Source organism: Clarias gariepinus, unplaced genomic scaffold (genome assembly GCF_024256425.1).
Source record: "Clarias gariepinus isolate MV-2021 ecotype Netherlands unplaced genomic scaffold, CGAR_prim_01v2 scaffold_30, whole genome shotgun sequence".
In the NCBI taxonomy this organism is placed as follows: domain Eukaryota; kingdom Metazoa; phylum Chordata; class Actinopteri; order Siluriformes; family Clariidae; genus Clarias; species Clarias gariepinus.
This window is the reverse complement of record NW_026520997.1, coordinates 873,399-892,602: the sequence shown is the minus strand read 5'-3', so window position 1 is coordinate 892,602 and position 19,204 is coordinate 873,399. Positions and strand designations below refer to the sequence as shown.

The 19,204-nt window shown below is 41.7% G+C and overlaps 2 protein-coding genes across 4 annotated transcripts in view; both read left to right on the top strand.

The window, feature by feature from the left end:
• The window catches only part of dyrk1b (dual-specificity tyrosine-(Y)-phosphorylation regulated kinase 1B), a 32,239-nt gene extending 27,376 nt beyond the window's left edge, over window positions 1-4,863 (top strand). For 2 of the 3 annotated variants that reach the window (XM_053490631.1, XM_053490629.1), the window contains 6 exons: window positions 364-650; window positions 1,260-1,406; window positions 1,622-1,783; window positions 3,050-3,353; window positions 3,437-3,540; window positions 3,681-4,863. In XM_053490631.1, coding sequence (XP_053346606.1) covers window positions 364-650; window positions 1,260-1,406; window positions 1,622-1,783; window positions 3,050-3,353; window positions 3,437-3,540; window positions 3,681-4,349 — 1,673 coding nt within the window. In that variant the 3' untranslated portion in view covers window positions 4,350-4,863. The remainder of the gene's footprint in view (window positions 1-363; window positions 651-1,259; window positions 1,407-1,621; window positions 1,784-3,049; window positions 3,354-3,436; window positions 3,541-3,680) is intronic. The other variant, XM_053490630.1, reaches the window with a different exon arrangement.
• An 8,010-nt stretch (window positions 4,864-12,873) lies between these two features.
• Window positions 12,874-18,554, top strand: LOC128516986 (zona pellucida sperm-binding protein 3-like). Its single transcript, XM_053490709.1, has 8 exons — window positions 12,874-13,504; window positions 14,766-14,878; window positions 15,297-15,400; window positions 15,499-15,673; window positions 15,749-15,860; window positions 17,194-17,282; window positions 17,645-17,715; window positions 17,909-18,554. The coding sequence occupies exons 1-8, from the start codon at window positions 12,986-12,988 to the stop codon at window positions 18,268-18,270; spliced, it is 1,545 nt and encodes a 514-aa protein (XP_053346684.1). The 5' UTR covers window positions 12,874-12,985; the 3' UTR covers window positions 18,271-18,554.
• The last annotated feature ends 650 nt before the right edge of the window (window positions 18,555-19,204 follow it).

Sequence of the window (19,204 nt, the reverse complement as noted above, 5' to 3'; positions counted from 1 at the left end):
TATATACACACACACACACACACACACACACACGTGCATGCATGGGTCTCACACATATCAGAATGAGAACGTCAGGAAAAGATTATATTTCCATTATTTTTTCTCCATCTCCCTCTCTTTCTTTCTCTCCGTCTCTCTCTCTCTCTGTCCCCCTCTCTCTCTCTCTCTCTCTCTGTCTCTCTCTTTCACTGTCTCTCTCTCTCTCTTCCTCCCTGTCTCTCTGTCTCTCTCTCTGTCCCTCTCTCTCTCTCTCTCTCTATCTCTCTCTTTCACTGTCTCTCTCTCCCTCCCTCCCTGTCTCTCTCTCTGTCCCTCTCTCTCTCTCTTTCTGTCTCTCTCTTTCACTGTCTCTCTCTCTCTCAGTCCACCTGAAGCGGCACTTCATGTTCCGTAATCACCTGTGTTTGGTGTTCGAGCTGCTCTCCTATAACCTGTACGATCTGCTGCGTAACACTAATTTTCGTGGCGTGTCGCTCAACCTGACGAGGAAGTTCGCTCAGCAGCTGTGCACGGCGCTGCTCTTCCTGGCCACGCCCGAACTCAGCATCATCCACTGCGACCTGAAGCCAGAGAACATCCTGCTGTGTAACCCCAAACGCAGCGCCATCAAAATCGTCGACTTCGGCAGCTCCTGTCAGCTCGGGCAGAGGGTAAGAGTGACACACACACACACACACACACACACACTGAGTTTTTGCCTTTCTGGGCAAAAAAAAAAAAAATCCCTTTCCCTGATGTGATATTTAACTCTGGAAATGAAAGCATCAGCTCCTAATGTTTCCTTTTCACAAGCACACACTTACATTCTTCTTCCCCCTGCTGGAGAAAAAGACTCACTGCAGCCTTTATTAGTGAGACACTCAGAATGTGCTGCCCTCAAGTGGACGCAAAGTGTTACTGCAGATTTTAAATCCTATTCCTTCTTTCGGCTTCAAAGCTCGGGGTCTTAATACACTTTTAGAAAATGCAAATCTTCCAAACCCAGCCACTGTGCGTTTTTTTCCTCCTATTTTATTAATTTACTTTTTATTCTTAACTTTTCTACATCTCTTATATCACATTCTCCATTATTTTTCTTCTTTCAACCTTATTCTTTTCTCATCCATATTGTTCCTTATATTTTCTAAAGTGCTTTGGTTCATCATCAGTGTTCTGTATTTTGTTATTTTCTTTTTCTTTTAACTTAAACATCTTGAAGATGGATTATAACACCTCTTTGTGTGTGTGTGTGTGTGTGTGTGTGTGTGTGTGTGTTACAGATCTACCAGTACATACAGAGTCGGTTCTACCGTTCTCCGGAGGTGTTGCTAGGAATGCCGTATGATCTGGCCATCGACATGTGGAGTCTCGGCTGCATCCTGGTGGAGATGCACACGGGGGAGCCATTGTTCAGCGGCTCTAATGAGGTACACACTCGCACGCATGCACAACTTGCTAATGTAATTGTATGAAACAAGCGAGCGAGAACGAACACGACACGATGAATCACCACATGTTTTATGACCAATCGTTTCTTGCACTTCCTGTAGCCTTTCTTCTGCTTCCTGTTGTTTGGGCAGCGCTCTGTCCTTGTTTATATTACATTAAAATGTATCATTTATATTTTTTCTCTAATTTCTAGGTGGATCAGATGAATAAGATAGTCGAGGTGCTGGGCGTTCCTCCGAACCACATGCTGGATCAGGCACCTAAAGCCCGCAAATACTTCGATAAGCTCTCAGACGGCCTGTGGACCGTCAAGAAGAACAAGGACATAAAGAAGGTACTTTATCCTTCAGCCTCCGTGAGTAGCACTCTGCTTCTAATTAACCATTAAAACCATTAACCCCATTAAGCTCCGCCTCTTCTACATTGCACGCACAACAAACATCACAACGATGCTTCTGATTACACATTAAATCCAACCCTATTGAGCCCCGCCTATTTAACATTGCACAAAGCACTGTATCTAAATAGGCATTAAGCTCCACCCCTTTTACACACACACATCAGTGAAAACAAAGGCATAACGTAAACGTAAGCCGTCCACTCTCCATGGGTAAGAAAAAACCTCACACACACACACGCTGTCTTTTCTCAGTTACCGTCTTTTAATTACTCAGTAAATCTATTAAACTTGTTCAGTCCCGCCTCTTTTACGTTATCATACAAAAATCTTTCAAATTAACTTATTAGGCCCCACCCCCTTTTTAACACAACACATTTTTGTTCTGTGGAGCGATCACCTAAACATTCATCATCATTATCATCATCTTCATCACCGCCTCCATGTTTTTTACTCTTCAGAGCTAGACTGAGTCTCCAGCGTTAGCCTGTAGCTACATTAGCTCACCAGAGGAACTCACTCTTACACTGTGTGCACCCACACAGGTGATAATCAGCTTGTTCTGTTGGAGGGAAGTGATGTCACCACACATCACAGCTAGCTTTCAGCCTAGCTTACCAGCACCCCCTGTTGGTGGAACTCAAAACAGACTTAAAACGTTTAGTCTTCTGTACCAAGTTATATTAATGCGCTCAGCTAGCGTCAGCTAGCGTCAGCTCGCGACTTCTCCATCAGCTGTGACTTGTGACGTGTGATGTGTGTGTAAACTGTTTACTGTTTCAGAACTGGAGATGACGTCAAGCGAGACACCAGCTCACTGATCACTTCCTCCCCATTACCCATCATGCACTCTCACCTGACTCACCCTCACAGTCTCTGTAATGATCAGTTTTACTTGTTAAGCTGTAGTTCTTAGCACAGGTACGCCCTGCGCTAATCAATCGTGCGGCGTCTGTTCTGTTCTGACTTCTGGTTCTGATCTGTAAACACATTCTGCATTTTGTAAATTACCTGTAATGCCGGAAAAAGAAAAAAAAAACACCCGAGTTTTAAATCTGAAAGTAAAAAGCGAAACTTTTGATTTGCGTTTCTTAACTTTGTTATTATTGTACTTTTAGGAGCTTTGGAATGATGACTGATAGATTTGTGATGATGATGATGCTGATGGCGTGTTTTTAAATCTTCTCTTCCTCTTTTTCCTCGTTCTTCTCACTCTTCTCCCAGGAGTACAAGCCTCCTGCAACGCGGCGTCTCCATGAGATTTTAGGGGTGGAGACCGGGGGTCCTGGGGGAAGGCGGGCTGGGGAGCAAGGCCACGCCCCTTGCGATTACCTAAAGTTTAAGGACCTGATCCTGCGCATGCTGGACTACGATCCCAAAACGCGCATCACGCCCTTCTACGCCCTGCAGCACAACTTCTTCAAAAAGACCACAGACGAGGGAACAAACACCAGCAGCTCCACCTCCACCAGCCCGGCCATGGACCACAGCCACTCCACCTCCACCACCAGCTCCGTGTCCAGCTCTGGTAAACACACACACACACACACACATACACACAGAGTTCATGCTGTGTGATTTCTTCACTGTATCTGTGCTTCTTGACCCCAGGTGGATCCAGCGGTTCTTCCAATGACAACCGAAACTATCGGTACAGCAACCGATACTACAACAGCGCCATCACACACACGGACTACGAGATGCAGAGCCCGCAGGTACCTCGTCACCCCCCCCCCCCCCCCCCCCCCCGCTCTCTCTGATTGCTCCTCCACCCTGTTTAATTTACATGAATGCAGCAGTTTTAACACTGTATCACTCCTCTTCCTCTTCCTCCTCCTCCTCCTCTTCCTCTCAGGCTCCGTCTCAGCAGCAGTTGCGTATCTGGCCGGGCAGTGACAGCAGCGACTCGTCGTACCCGCAGCTCCTGCTGCACAAACCTGCCGCCACGCAGCAGCGCCACTTCCTGGGCGGAGCGGCCATGATGGAGACGCTGCACCCGCACCCCGTCTACGGCCGCCAGCTCCGCCAGCAGGTCCCGGCCCAGGGTCAAGGGTCGCAAGTTCAAGGCTCGCAAGGCCAAGGCTCGCAAGGTCAGGCGATGATGTCGTCGCCGCCGCCGTCATCGCAAGTGCAGGACAGCATCGAGCTGACTCTCGGCGGCCACCATCAGCATCACCACCATCACCAATTGGGTCAGTCTTCCTTGGCTCCGCCCCTTTCTCTTCCTCCGTCGAGCCTGGACTCCAGCCAGTACGGCTCCTCCAACCTCCACCTGGGAATCTCCGCCTTTCGGACTAGAACGGCCTCTCAGACGCAGCAGATCGCACAAGCCCCGCCCACTCAGGACAGCATGGGCTACGTCCCGCCCTGTTACCCCGGAAACAACAATAACAACCCACCACAGGGAGGCGGGGTAATCACCGGCGCACCGCCCAGAGGCGGGGTTAGACCCGATTCGTCGGAGGATTCCATCATGATGGGAGGCGGGGGGGGCGGAGGCGGGCAGAGCGCGGCCAACTCTTGATAAATCTTGAACAAATTACGCAAAGCCATACACGAAAAAATTGAAAAAACAAAAAAATTTTAACCTAAATGATTTAAAAAACAAAACACAGACATGTAGTACACACACACACACACAAACATGTACACACACACTCAAAAAACACCACACGGAGAAAAAAACTTGTGAAAATTTTAATTTTGTTTGTTTTTGTTTTGCATGGGGAGGAGACGAGGGAGAAGGAGGTAAAATTTTTAGTTTTTTGGTTTTGAATGAAGTGAGCGGAGGGTTAGGTTACGCCATCAGAGAGCTTCAGAAGGTGTGATTTTATTATTATTGTTATTATTATTATTGGATTTTATGTGATTTGAGGATAGTTTTGCAGCGAGAGATTTATTATTTTTGTTGAAACCTTTGTTGTGTTGTTTTGTTTCCGAGGCACGGAACGATGATGAGGGTCGGATCGGAGCGATGAATGTTAGAGAGAAGCAGCGAGAGAAACCGTGTGCGTGCGTTAGAAAGAGAGAGAGAGAGAGAAATGAAAAAACAGCACCATGTATCTCAGCACGTGTCGATTATGGGTTATACGATATATCGCAATATTTGGCATGCACGATGTTGTTACTGTAGACGTTTCGAGTACAGGCAGCGGATTTAAGTGGAGATAAAAGTCTATATATATATATATATATATATATATATATATATATATATATTCCTTAATGTAGCAGAATCGCAGCCATTTGTTGAAGCTCTTTATTTCGGACACTTCGGCGCCCTCTGCTGCCCGGGCAGTAGCGTCTCATGTACAATAGCTACCTTTGAAACGATATAATTGTTGTTTCAGTCCTAGAAAACACATTTAAACTTTTTTTATTTTTACACAAGCTATATCACACAATCTTTCAATATGCTATTAAATACTTTAAACACGTGATAATATCGTAAATGTGAGGAAAAAAAAGTTTTTACGATCTGAACGTTTAGAAGCAGTTTATCAGAGTCGTCACTGTTTCTGTGCTGTCCTGTCCTGATATCTGAAAGACCGAACACTAATATCGCAATATATCGTATGACTGTCGTATCGACACACACACACACACACACACACACACACACAGAGGTGGAGGTAAGAGCGATAATTCACATTCGCACTGAGGAACGTCGGCAAGTGTGTAAGAGACGGAAGGATCCCGTATGAGGTTGATTATTATTGTTGTTGTTGTTTTACTGAAGTCTAGCGGGCGAGTGTATATTGTTTATAAATTTATTTATTAAGAGTCACTACAGAGAGACAGACTGACAGAGAGAGAGAGAGACAGAAGGATCAGGGAGTGAGAAAGACTAAAGGTGGTGTGGTTTTCTGTTTTTTTTTTTATTTATTTGATGTGTTATTTATTATTTTGACTGACAAATGACACTTCACACACACACACACACAAACACTCTTACACACGTTTGTTACTTTTTTGTTTTGTTTTTTTGTTTCCGATCTCGTTGGCTGACACACTGGCTTCTCTGATCTCAAACTCTGAAACAAATAAAAAGAAGCAAATGACAGAAACCGTAGTCACACACACACACACACACACACACAGGAGAAAGTGATTCAGCAACAAAAACAAGAAAACCATGACAAAGAGCTCGGCCACACGAAAAAAAAAAAAAAAACCAAAATGCTTCCCTGTTTCTTTCTTTCTTTTTTTTTTTTTTTAACTTTTCTGCCTTCACCATCAGTCTCTCACTCCTGTCTCACCCTCATCCTTCGTCTGTCTCTCTTATTCTCCATTATTGGTTTAAGCTTTCACTTTTTATTATTTCATGCTTCTCTCTCTCTCTCTCTCTCTCATTCCCTCCTTCCTCGTCTGCAACACTCTGTGAGTGCTGTTAGCCATCATGAAGTCAAAAAAAAAAAGAAAAAAATACAAAAAAAGGAAAAAAAAAGTGAACTACTTCTCTCTCGGCTGCTATCTCCACTCTCAACACGTGTTCGGATTGCTGCTAAAGAAAAACAACAGATAAATAAATAAATAAGTAAATAAATTAAATAAATAAAAATAAATGAATAAAAAAAAACTTTTTAACCCTCCTGCTTCAGAAAAAAATGAAAAAAAAATTATAAAATCACTGCATCTCATGTATTTATTACTATTTAACAAGGAAAAGAAAAAAAAGGAAAAATGAACTTGTTTTCTGCTGTTTTTTTTTTTGTTTGTTTTTTGGGTTTTGTTTACTTTCTTTCTTGGTACAGGTGAAAGCTTGACATTTCTATTCTGTAACGGAAACATGGTATTAAACAAGTGCCTCAATTTCTCGGTCAGCCGCCGGACAGAGTGGGACGGGACGGGGGCGGAGTTTGAGCAGGGGTCAAACCACATGTATAGCTTAAAAAAAAAAAAAAGAAAAAAAAATCAAGCCTCATGTAATTGTGTAGAAAAGAAATTCCACTACAATTCAAATCCTTGTGAGAATCGGATTCGTATCGGAAGCGAGCCTCAGTATGACTGACCAATTACCGTATATTTAATTAACTGATGACATCATCATCCATTGTAATTTGTGTACATAGCACTCATGCTTCATCCAAGTTAACGGTTAAGCAATGGTAGGGTGAAAATCTCAAGATATATATATATATATATATATATATATATATATATATCTATATGAATGAATATATATATAATTTTTTTTCTTCTCAAGGCTGCTTCTCGCGACTGGGATTGAAACCTGCGACCTTGAAGGCAACAGGACCTGCAAAACTACCTTAACTCTCTCTCACGTCAGTAACGATGACTGCTGTCCTTTCTGTTGCGGTTGAAACTTGTAATCGGCCGACACGGCTGCTTTACTTTGTATTTTCTCAACGCCATCCTTCATGAGAAACATCATGTCTGAAGTATTATCACGTCATCGGTTTTTTGGTTTCTCTATTAAAGAGAAAATTGCCTCTGATCTCACGTGGAGGAGTTTATCACACTGGCTCTGTATGGAGTGTTCAAGCGTTAAAGACGCGCACCGGTCCCCTGCGTACGGACTCCAGGTTAGCATGGAGCGCTGAGATGTGAGAATCCTCCAATCAGACGCCATGGGAAGGGAAAGGGGCGTGGCCATGAGACATCTTAAATGTGTCAGATGATTACACAAGTCATAATGAGATATAGTGTGTGTGTGTGAGGATTCACATTCAGCGCATGATGCTAAGCTGGTGGTCGTACACTTGTGTAAACTGTTAGCGACGTTATCCTTGTAGCGTATGCTGGACATGTCGGTCTTGGACACACTGCGGCTTTCCGGACACGACTGCACACTCGGAAGAATTCACACAACCTGTTTAATAAGATGTGGTTGAGGTGTGGCAGTGGGCGGAGCCTATCTGTTTTTAGATACAGTCAATTATGTTTCATAATTTATCTGTTTATTATGCTCACTGCTTTTACATCCTTTGTAGGAACCTAGGTGTAGGGTTCAAGAAAAATCTTTAATCCTTACTCAGACGGGATTAGTTTTCATTCCTGGACTCCACATCATTAGAGACACTTGTGGTAGTGGGCGTGGCCACTCGGCCATCAGTAAATCACATGACCTTACATGACATGTCTGTGGTGTCTGCTCGTGCTAAGAACTTAATAACGTTTCTTAAAGACCCGGAAGTCTAACTCTTCTGCCACACTCAATATTTTAATATTTAGCGTTTAACTTTTAAACCTTTTGGTCCCTTTGCACAATGAGACAGACAACAACAACAACAAAAAAGTATTCTCTCGCAGGACAGAGAACCAACAGGTCCGGTTAGACAGGAGACATAAAACCTGTGAACCTACTTCAAGTTCAAGTACAAGTAGGCTTTATTGTCATTACAACCATATACAGTTAGTACACAGTGAACAAAACAACGTTTCTCCAGGACCAAGGTGCTACATGCCACATAAATTTACAACATAAATTACCATAGACACTAAACTAGCTAACCAAGAGGCCTAGAGCTGGCTAGCAGAGACAGGACAGAGAGACCTAACATAAATTACAACATAAATTAACAAAAACTAACTAGCTACGGTTAACATTTTTATAGACAACATAAAGTGCATGTGCACTTTATGTTGTCTGTCCATTCTAACAATAAAAAACTTTTTTTTACGATTAAATGCTTCAGGAACAACATTCCACACCTCCACATGAAAAACTAATCCCGTCCAAACAGGGTTTACGTAGATATACAGATTTCTCCTCTCGACTTGTGCAGCTTTAATTTCCTTCTCATGTGTGTGAGAGCTGAAATTCTTACGAGTGTGTCTCGTGTGAAAGGTGTGGTGTGTGCGAATGTCAGCATGATGTTGTTGCTCAGATGTTCCAGGTTTAATAGGAAACGACGGAACCACAGGAGACAGACGTCTGTGTCTTCGTTGTCCGCGCGCTGGAGCCCGGCCTCTGTTTACACACACACACACACACACACTGTGCGACTGCTTCCCACTCTCGCATGGGGTTTCAGGGTTAAGACCTTTGTTACCTGTCTTTCACACACATACACACTCCTGAGCTAGCGAACAACAAACATGTAACACCATGCTACAGAATCTGCAGAAAAGTATTGGCACCCCCTTGAATCAAACTGCCGATGTGGCTGTGACACAATACGGATATGATTTGGCCATGAAGATATTTTGAGTGAAGGCAAATGTACCTTTTTTTTTCTTTTTCTTTTTTTTTTTTTTGCTGATTTTAAGCATGATATAATCTCAATCTTACTCTAATTATATTTTTGATTGATGCATATGAATTCAAGTTTATTTATTTAAAAAAAGCAATATGATCAGCCATTGAAATAAGGCCATTTTAATTAAGTTGTAAATATGTTGAGAAATTGAATTATTTAAACTAAACACCCGAAAGATTCAGGAACTTTGTTGTATGATAATTATATGACGTTTATAATAAAAAAAAATACTAAAATCCTGGCGATAGTAAAAGTGATCCTGATAAAGTTTAGAGGAAGATTTTTTTACACAAGGGGGGGGGGTGGTGTTCAGAAAATGCACCTGACCATCGACATGTCGATCGAGAAGCTCCAGTCATCGAGGTTTTAGTGTTTTCCTGTTCTAAGACAAACCCAATGGTGTTAATTAGCTGATTAGTTGGATCCGGCATGTTGAAGGAGATACACCAAACATGAAGGACGAGGAGTTCTCCGTGATCAGAGTTTGGGGAACATGTGGACTGTCATCTATAAGTAAAGAAAACCTGCAGCAACGGTGACTAGTGGATGGAGTAGAGGGGTGTCAATACTTTGTGCAGCACAGTGATGAGAGTACAGAGAGTAATTGTTCAGGTACAGAGTGATCTTCAGCAGTAGAGAGAATGTTTAGTGTGAGGTTTGAGAAGGGAGTTTAAAATGCAGATCAGAATGTCGAACAACAATAGAAAAATATTTTTCTAGATTTTTTAACAAGAAGATCTTTATCAGGTTTCTTAAGTCCATTACTCACAATGCAGGGTTTTAACTTTAAAGACTGCTATAGAGGTGGAAATGACGAGTAAGAATTATAAATGTTATCATAAGTGTTTACAGTTATTATCTGGTTTGACGACTCAGTTACAGTGAGCGCTTTTAATCCAAAATATGATGCGTAAAAAAAAAAAAAAGAAGCTGCTTATGGAAATGAATGACAAAAAAAAAGAAGAAATGTAAGATTTAAAAGTCTGAGGCTCTTTAAAAAAAACCTAAAGTAATATTCTACATGTTTAAATAATGAGCCTCAAATACAAAGAACTGAGAGGGTCAGGGGATTTATTTATTTATTATTTGTTAAGAAGGAAGCTCTTGATTTTAATGTGTTTAAACAATAATGACAATGATAAGGACGTTGTGTGTGTGTCAGTGTGCTGAAGGACAGAATCATATTGTTTGGTTTGACAATTAGTTTTTAAGGCTGAGAGTTCAGGAGGACGATCGCTGGGAATAAACCACATCACAGCAGCGTGGTGGAGGATCTGGGGCTCATACTGGGAATACTGGGAATAAGGTGAAAAAGCGCCCGGATGGGACACTGGTCCATTGCAGCACAATATGTGCACGCACACACGCACACACACACATATAGCACAGCCAGGTCACTCAGTATATTTTCATATCAGATGTAAATCGTTTTATAAATTCTACTTCATAAGCAGTTTGAGTTACACTGATGATATCAGTCCGCTAATTATAACAGGATCTGCTTTAACCTTCTAAACACACAGCTACATGTACAGCAGTGTTTCACCAGCGAATGTCCCGCGTTCCACCCGGGTCACTCCTGTGAATAATAATCCCGGTGTTGAGGTGTGGTGTGGCTGCAGCAAGGTTACTGTTCGAGTTCCCCTGGAGGGCAATCAGAGCTTACAACACCAAGGAATCCCACAATTCCCAAACAAGTGCACTTAGTGATATGGAACAAACACACAGGACGGTATTAAACACAGTACACACTCTTGTTCTACATCCCCGCGGGATAGCACTGCTGCTCAACATGTCGCATCCTAATGAACAGAAAATATATTTTTTTTGCACATAGACGAATTGTTTGCGCTCAATTCTCACTTCTTCCGTCCAGACCTCTGAGCCGGACACTGCGCTACAGAACCAGACTGATCAGAGACTGAGAAAAGAACTGAGAGAATGAATGAATTTCTGATTGACCGATTTTGATTGGTGAGGAAACAGTCAATCAGAAATAACCATCATCTAGCATTTATTCTTCAACTATTAGAGAAAGTGTAAGGATTTGATACAATTTGCGTTCTTGTGTGTGAGACAGTTTAAGTGAGCAAAAATACTATTTTGTATTTATAAAGAAAATGACAGATAATTTTAAGAACATAACTTGGCAGAGCCTGTAAGTGCATGAACACACACACACACACACACACACACCAAAGAGTGGCTGATATTAAAGCAGTAATGCATCCTTTATCCTCCTTTAACTGTATTGACACATTCCTCAGTAAACACAGATTTACAGAATTGAGTCTATTGTTTGTTTACTCCATGATTTGGTTGTTTATCTGCTTACGCCCAAGTGCCTCCCTAAGCATTTGCCTAATTTATCTACGTGGACGCATTGGTGCTACTGTAGGTGAAGTAGTATTAGCCAGGCAGATGTAGCATTGCCTCGCACCCCTACCTCACCCCCCCCCCCCCCACCCGAGCCCAGAATTGGCCAGGTCACATTGCATTAGTTATCTTTTTCCACAGTATACTGTAAAATCACTCACTCATTTATCCTGCATAAAGGATTGCGTGTGGCGGAGCCTATCCCAGGAGACCCTGGATGGAGTGCCAATCAATTGCAGGGCACACACACACACACACACACACACACACACACACACTAATTCACACATTACTGGCAATTTGGGAACAGCAATTAACCTAATCTGCCTTTGGATTGTGGGCAGAAACCAGAGCATCCGGAGGAAACCCACCAAGCACGGAGAGAACATGCAAACTCCACACACACAGGCCCTAAGACAGAAATCGGACCCGAACCCTGGAGGTGCAGGTCCACAGTGCTAACCACTACGCCGATGCGTGGCCAGTATATAATTATTATTTCTTAACTTAAGAGTAAATACAACTTTATTCAATTCAATTTTATTTATATAGCACTTTTAACAATGATCTTTGTCTTAAAGCAGCTTCACAAAATTAGAAGAAAATTATGGAAATGTGTATGAGCAAGAAAAATGTGTGAATCAGAATGATCAGATGGTCCCTGATGAACGAGCTGAGGGTGACGGTGCTGAGGGAAAAACTCGCTGAGATGGTAATAGGAAGAAACCTTAAGAGGAACCAGACTCAACAGGGAACCCATCCTCATCTGGGTGATAATGGATAGCAGGGATTGATCTGCACTCATACTGTGTGTTAGGAGGCTGGAAGTTCAGTAGAACAGGAGATGTCTGAGTCACCATGAAGTCCAGTTCGGCACCAGGATGAGTCAGACAGGTGCAGACTTTGTAAGCACACATCTAAGTACAAGACTTTATATACTTTATATGAATGTTCACACATTCAGACGCCCTCTGTGTGAATGAATGAGTGTGTGTGTGTGTGTGTGTGTGTGCCCTGTGATGGATAGGCTCCAGACCCCCCGAGACCCTGAATACAGGATAAAGCGGTATAGAAGATGAGAAAGTTAATTTCAGGTTTTACTAGTTAGCCTTGAATTTATTTCTCCATGGTGTAGTTACACGGTGTTGACCAGCAGATGTCGCCAGCGTGCGACGTTTCCACAGTTCAGAACCGTTTGGTTTAAATTTTCATAAAGTCTGTTTTCTGTCGGGGGGGTCATGAAGAAAAAGAAGTGAATAAATAAATACATACATAAGAAAATAAATAAATAAATAAATAAATAAGACCAGCTTTCTTGCAGGACTGGAGATGAGTTCTACCCAGTTCATTTCAGAATGGTTGGGGCCGTGTAATTAAGCAATGACGTCATCGCAGCACCAGGTGCTTCTCAGGTTAATGGATTAATTGAGGCAGCATGTCGACTCCCGTTTAGTGTGTTTTTTTTTTTTCTTCTTCTTCTTCTTACAATCCACCTTTTCTAGAGTAATTAGTTCAGGTCCGTGTGTGTGTGTGTGTGTGTGTGTGTGTGTGAGACACTGAGATGGGTAGCATGCGGCTGCTTTTCTCTCTGCCCGTGTGTGTGTTTAGTGCACTGGGGTGTGTGTTGGGTGTAGCTGGGGAAGGTAATGGGCAGAGAAACAGCGCCACCATGGCACCGGGGCAGGAGAGCGGGGACAGTGTCCTCATCCACCCTCATCCTCCCCCGGCCATCCCACCTCCCTACCTCCTCCTGCCCATGTTCAGCCATCACCCCGCTCCTGCTGTGTCTAAAGAGCTTCTCGCACCCGGAGCCGGAGGAAGGGTCCTACCCAGTGTTCTGGCCAAAATTCTGGTCCCACAGAGGATCCAGCCCTACATCCGGGTCACTCCGGTGAATAATAACCACGGTGTGGAGGTGTGGTGTGGGTACAGCAAGGTCACTGTCAGAATTAACCTGGCCTTACTGAGCTTCAGGAGCTCCACTGCTCACTTCCGGTTGGGGACATGTCCACCGTCACGTGCTGATGGACGCGTCCTGTATTTCCAGTACGACCTGAATGAGTGTGGGAGTTCATTACTGGTAAGATTTTTTTTTTATTTTTTTTTATGAAAAACAATTTAATGAGAGAAAAGTTCCTCATTTAGGTGTCGAGGCTCCCAAACGGTTAGGTCCACTTTATTAGGCCTCCTTTAACGACTCGATGTACTGACCTCTAGTGGACAGATTTTGTGTAGCAACTAGAACGTACAGTAACCGCAATCAGCACGATTATTATGGAGATGAAGTAATGGTGCATTCATCATTGACATTCGTGTGTGTGTGTGTGTGTGTGTGTGTGGTGGTTTAAAAATGTACTGTTCAAAGAACATGCACATAATCATCACTGAATCCTTAAAAAAATCAAGTGAAGAAGTAGAACAGAAAGTGAAGAACAAATAGACAAGACCTTTATATCTGTCTCTTTTTCGTATTTTAAAATATAAACATGAACACAACTAACAAGTGACTGTTTGGAACATTTGAACAGATTATATATATTCACCAGTCAGTGTTACGGATTCAATCAACATTTTGTGTGCATTTTCCTTCTTCATATATTAGAATGGAAGTAATATAAAACAATCAAAACATTTAGAAAAGATGTGTAAGTGAAGTTAAATCTGAAATAAACATCACGCCTCACTTAACCTTAATTTATAATTTCCTCTTTGCACCACCAGCAATTTACCAACTGTACATTTAAAACCTGCTTAAAATCCCTTTTCTTCTTGGTACCGTCCTGGATAACATTGTTGGGCATCGGGGTTCTACGCCGTCACTAAATCTTGCACAAAATGCAAAGAACCCACAGAAAAATGTAAACTCGCTTCGCTTGGCTTTCCTCTGACGCAAACGAGTTTTGAACGGCTCCTGGGCGTATGTGCAACTTAGCCAGTGTTCGGTTGCTCGTATGATGAAAATGCTGCGCATGCTAAAGCAAATTTGTGTTTTGACATTGTTGACTATCTCAAAAAAAAAAATATATATATATATATATATATGGTTATGTATGTATTATGTACACGTCCGTTTGAATAAGCCGTTACTGTAAATGATAAAGTATCAGAGCATCACATTTAATATAAACCTGTTAATCTTTATATTAACACCTTCACCAATCAGAGAATAAATGATCTTGGCAATAATGTGTGTAAACATTTGTTTACATTATAAGGGTTTTGCTTTAGATGATAATTATATTTTACACACACTGTTGGTCCTGACTAGCACTTCAGAACCTGCATGTGGTATCCAAGAAACGGTTTATCGCTAAACTGAATGAGATCTTTCTTCTATCCAGGTAATGAATGGGCAGCTCTTGTACACTAATGAGGTTCTGTACAGGCCAGCGAGTCAGGGAGCGGTTATCAGAGCTATGCCGCTAACGCTACCCGTCCAGTGTTTATACGATCGGTAAGTAACATGGACAGAACACCATGGAACACTAGCTGTAAGTTATATTTGTTTGTGGATTGGCAGGAAATTTATTATAGCTTCATCAAACTTGCATGAGTGTTAGTAGTTGGCCAGGTTTGTCTGCTTAAAAAACCTGTTTTAAAATACTATTATGTAGCTTTTGCTAGCAAGAGTACTTTTTTTTTTTTTTTTTTTTTTTAAAGGGATTTGTAATATTGGCTACTTTGAGGGTTAGCTTGTGTTCTGTCATACTAGTTTGTGGGTTTGCGCTAGTTCACGGCTTGTTAGGCAATATTTAACATTTGTGAAATGTCGCACTAAATTTACAGTTTATCAGAAAATAAATCGTTTGCAGGGAAAAAATGAAAGATAAGACAATTTTACTTTTTTTTTTTTTTTTTTTTTTTTTTAACAGATTTTACTATTCATACAAAATCGGCTATTTGCCGGAACGTCGTCTGCAGTCTTTTCGCAAGACGCTGGTCAGGAAGCAGGTGTTCAGTCTCTCTGTGCGTAATGGTGAGATGGAAGTCCATTTTTACATGGTTTAACATTTTGGCTCGGTCTAATTACATGCATGATCGAGCTGCTGTGTGTGTGTGTGTATGTGCTCACAGAAAACTGGGAAGAGCTCGGAGTAAACGAGAGTTACGTCCTCGGAGAGCCTATGTACTTTGAAGTGAGTGGAGATAGCATATCGGAGGACAAGAGCGTCTACGTCGAGTCCTGTCATGTTACAGCAAGTGAGGATTCCAATTCCACGCAGCGCTATGATGTCATCGGCAACTTCGGGTAATCTGGTGTCAGTTTTACTTGCTGCTGGAGACGCAGTGGCTGTGATGCTAAAGGTCTTTATGCTGGGTTTAGCTGCATGATGGACAGTAAAAGGACAGGAAGTCAGGCGCGCTATGTCTCCAGGCAGAGGAACATCCTGCGCTTTTCACTCGATGCGTTTCTGTTCAGCGACGCCACATTAGAGGTATCGCTTTATACTTTTATATACATCAATATCATATTAATCTATTGTGTATAACTTTGTTTTATTGTAATAATTGTTTATAAGTGTAAACAAATCATACATTTAATTTATTGTACATGATGTCCCCAAAATCCTGTACTGTATTCATACAGTGGAACCTTGGGTTGGGAGTAACGCGGTTTGCAAGTTTTAGACGAGCAAAAGTTTTTAATGAATTTTGACTTGGAAAACGAACTAGTCCTGGTTTATGAGTAAAGAGTATAAGGTATCACTCGTGCGCTTCTTGTTTTGACGCCGAGTGTCATGTGATCACAACTGAGCCAACGGATTTCTCTTTCTTGTGCTGCGGAATTGTGGGTAATCGTCTTCCCTGCTGGGTCTTAGTGCTCGTCTCTTACTGGTTTAATCAACATCCGTGCACACGTGTACTGTTTACTATAACACTGTGACCACGTGTGTGGGTAAAACATATTTTGTTTGTGTGTACAGTGCACGTGTACTGTTTATTATAACACACGTATGTGTGCGCGTGTAAAGCAAAAGAAAGTGACCCAAAGCTTTCTGATTCCTCCTTTCCTCTTTAGCTTCACACACACAGCGCCTGCGCGCATAAACGGAAACACTCATCTGTTGGGAATTATTTGTCCTTTTTTTTTTTTTTTTTAAAGGTAAAGTGCAGGTTATTTTAACTTTATATTTTGTATTAATTATTTATATATATATATATATATATATATTTGTTTTAAGCTGTGGAACGAATAATTTGAATTTCCATTATTTCTTATGGGAAAATTAAATTTGGTTTGAGTGTTTTGAAATACAAGCCTGCTTCCGCAAGGAATTATGCTCGGAATCCAAGGTTCCACTGTATCATACAAGAAAATCGTGAAATGAGAGATAAACAGTAAATCTGTTTTTACTTGAAGTCTAAGGGCTGATGTTGATCTCCATCTTTCGTTAAAATCTATATCATGTTATTATAAATTATAAATTCCTATTAGACCCCAGAAAAATTTTTCCCAAAGCTTTTAAAAAAAAATTAAACTTAAAGCAATGCAGCAAAATGTACTTCTTGTGACTTTACAACTTTCTGTAGATTTTTTTTTTTAGCCACACAATCACCTGCACTTTCCTCTGAAAAACTAGTTCTAATAATAAAAAGAAGCAAATCTACATCTTTATTGATAAAAACAAAAACCTTTTTATTAGATGTTCATAGAGAGAGTTGTACATCATCTCTCATTCTGATAGAGTTGGAGAGGAAGATGAGAAACACTGAGGTTTTGCCCTCTCAGACTCTTTATTGCGTTCTTTTGCTTGTTCTGTTTATCAGCGTTTTTATTTGCACTGCACCGTTCTGGTGGAAAACGCGTCCGCGAGTACGACAGCAAAGGCCTGCACCTACAGCCAGTCTGAGCACAGGTGGGTTTAATCCTCCTCGCACCACAGCAGCGCCGCCGACTTCTTGCATCCGATTGGTCGGAAGGTGTTAGTTTTCTATATCAGCAGGTTTATATCAATGCACTTGTTTGTGTAATATGTTTGTTGTAGTAATGGCTCCCTCACAGGGTCTTGTGCAGCATGTGAAAAAAATAAAAGTGTAATTCTTTGATCTGGTGAAGTTTTCTGTAAGTCATATGATATTTATGGAAGGAGTATCCAATGTCAGTACTCAGGTTTTATCCAGAGCTTGTATTGGCTGAACTCTTAGACATGATGCAGGTTTAAATCAGGAGTGTGTACACAGTGTGTCTCAGTGCTGTAACTCAGATGTTTGTGATCAGGTGGGAGGAGCTGGATGGAGACGCCACTGTCTGTACCTGCTGTGACTCTCAGTGTCGGCCTCCGGGGTGCAGTAAGTTACACTTTTAACTTTTATAGTTTAAAGAGAATCTAATATTAACTTCTGTTGCTTTTAATACAAATATTCGCGCTATATAGAAAATGAAGCATGTTTTTGTGACAAAAAATTCGTATATAAGGTGCATGGAAAGGATTCGTTTTAAATAACTATAATTCTAACCATGACCAATAAAATGTTTCACCAGCCTCATCGTCCTGTGTGGAGCACGTGGTGGTGACCAGCAAGCCCTGGACTTTAATCCAAAATAAGGGTTTTTCTGAAACCCATGACCAGTGGCTAAACACGGTGTCAGGCTTCATCCTGGTACAGCATCACCCTGAGGGGGTGGAGTCATGTGAGCAGGGGGTGGAGTCACAGGAGGACGAATTGCATGAGGTAGATAAGGAGGAGGAGGCGGAGGTTCTGATTGGCTTTGCAGAGAATGAGAATGATGAAAGGATGAGGGATGAGGAGATGGATGGAGGGGATGCAGTAATGAGAGCTGAAGATAAAGAGGACGTTGATGAAGCTCAGAACGAGGAAGAAGTGATGGAGGAAGGTGACTGACTTTAAGTTCTCTAAGTGGACCTGGGAGGACGAGGAGCTGCAGCAGAAATGGACTGGAGTGTCAGAGGAGATGTGTGAGATAAACCAGATGGAGTAAAGATCACTGAGCGAGTCCTGCATCTCTGTCAGAATTCGACTAATAAACTTTTTGCTGTGAGATTCCTGTTCTGCTCTCATCCCTTTAGGAATCCTGATGGGGAAATCTCTCTGCACTTTACATTTAATTTCTACAGAGCTTGTAACAACAACAACAAAAAATAAATAAAATGAATCTAAAATGCAAAGCCTAAGTTTCACTGAGAATAACGTGAACAAAGTCACTGTTCAGGTGTTGATCAGGAACAAGCAGAGTGTTAAATCGAGATCCACACTTCAGGGTTAATTGTTATTAGACAGGTCTGATCTAAAAACTGCTGGGTGAGACGCAGCTCGTAGTTTAGGCTTTTAGTACACGGTGCAGTCAGCTGGAGCGAGCAGGGCGGTATTCCAAAAAGCTTGGTTAAGTTACCATACCGTGAGTATGTCGGTTCCAAAACCCCTGAGAAGAGTACGTTTAATCAACCTCCTACTGGTTACCCAGAGTTAATGCACGGTGTGTACATAAAGACATTTTTAGTGGATCACCGATTTTACAAACAAAATGGAAAATCTAAATGAAAAAAAGAGGGCAGCATACTTCAGAGAGGCGGAGTTGGAGGTTTTAATGCACGCTTTTGGGGAATTAAAGCCTATAATACTGAAAAAAAAACAACAATACTGCTGCAAAGGCCGACCAGTGATTGCTGGCATTCCAGGGGGCACGTCATCACACACCCCATGGACCACAAGTTACATGGTGAAATGTCAGTTTACCACTATGATTTGTTTTCATTACATGATTTAATAAATTACTATCTCTGTCACTTAAGGGCTTTTGAACATGCTTTATGTTTTA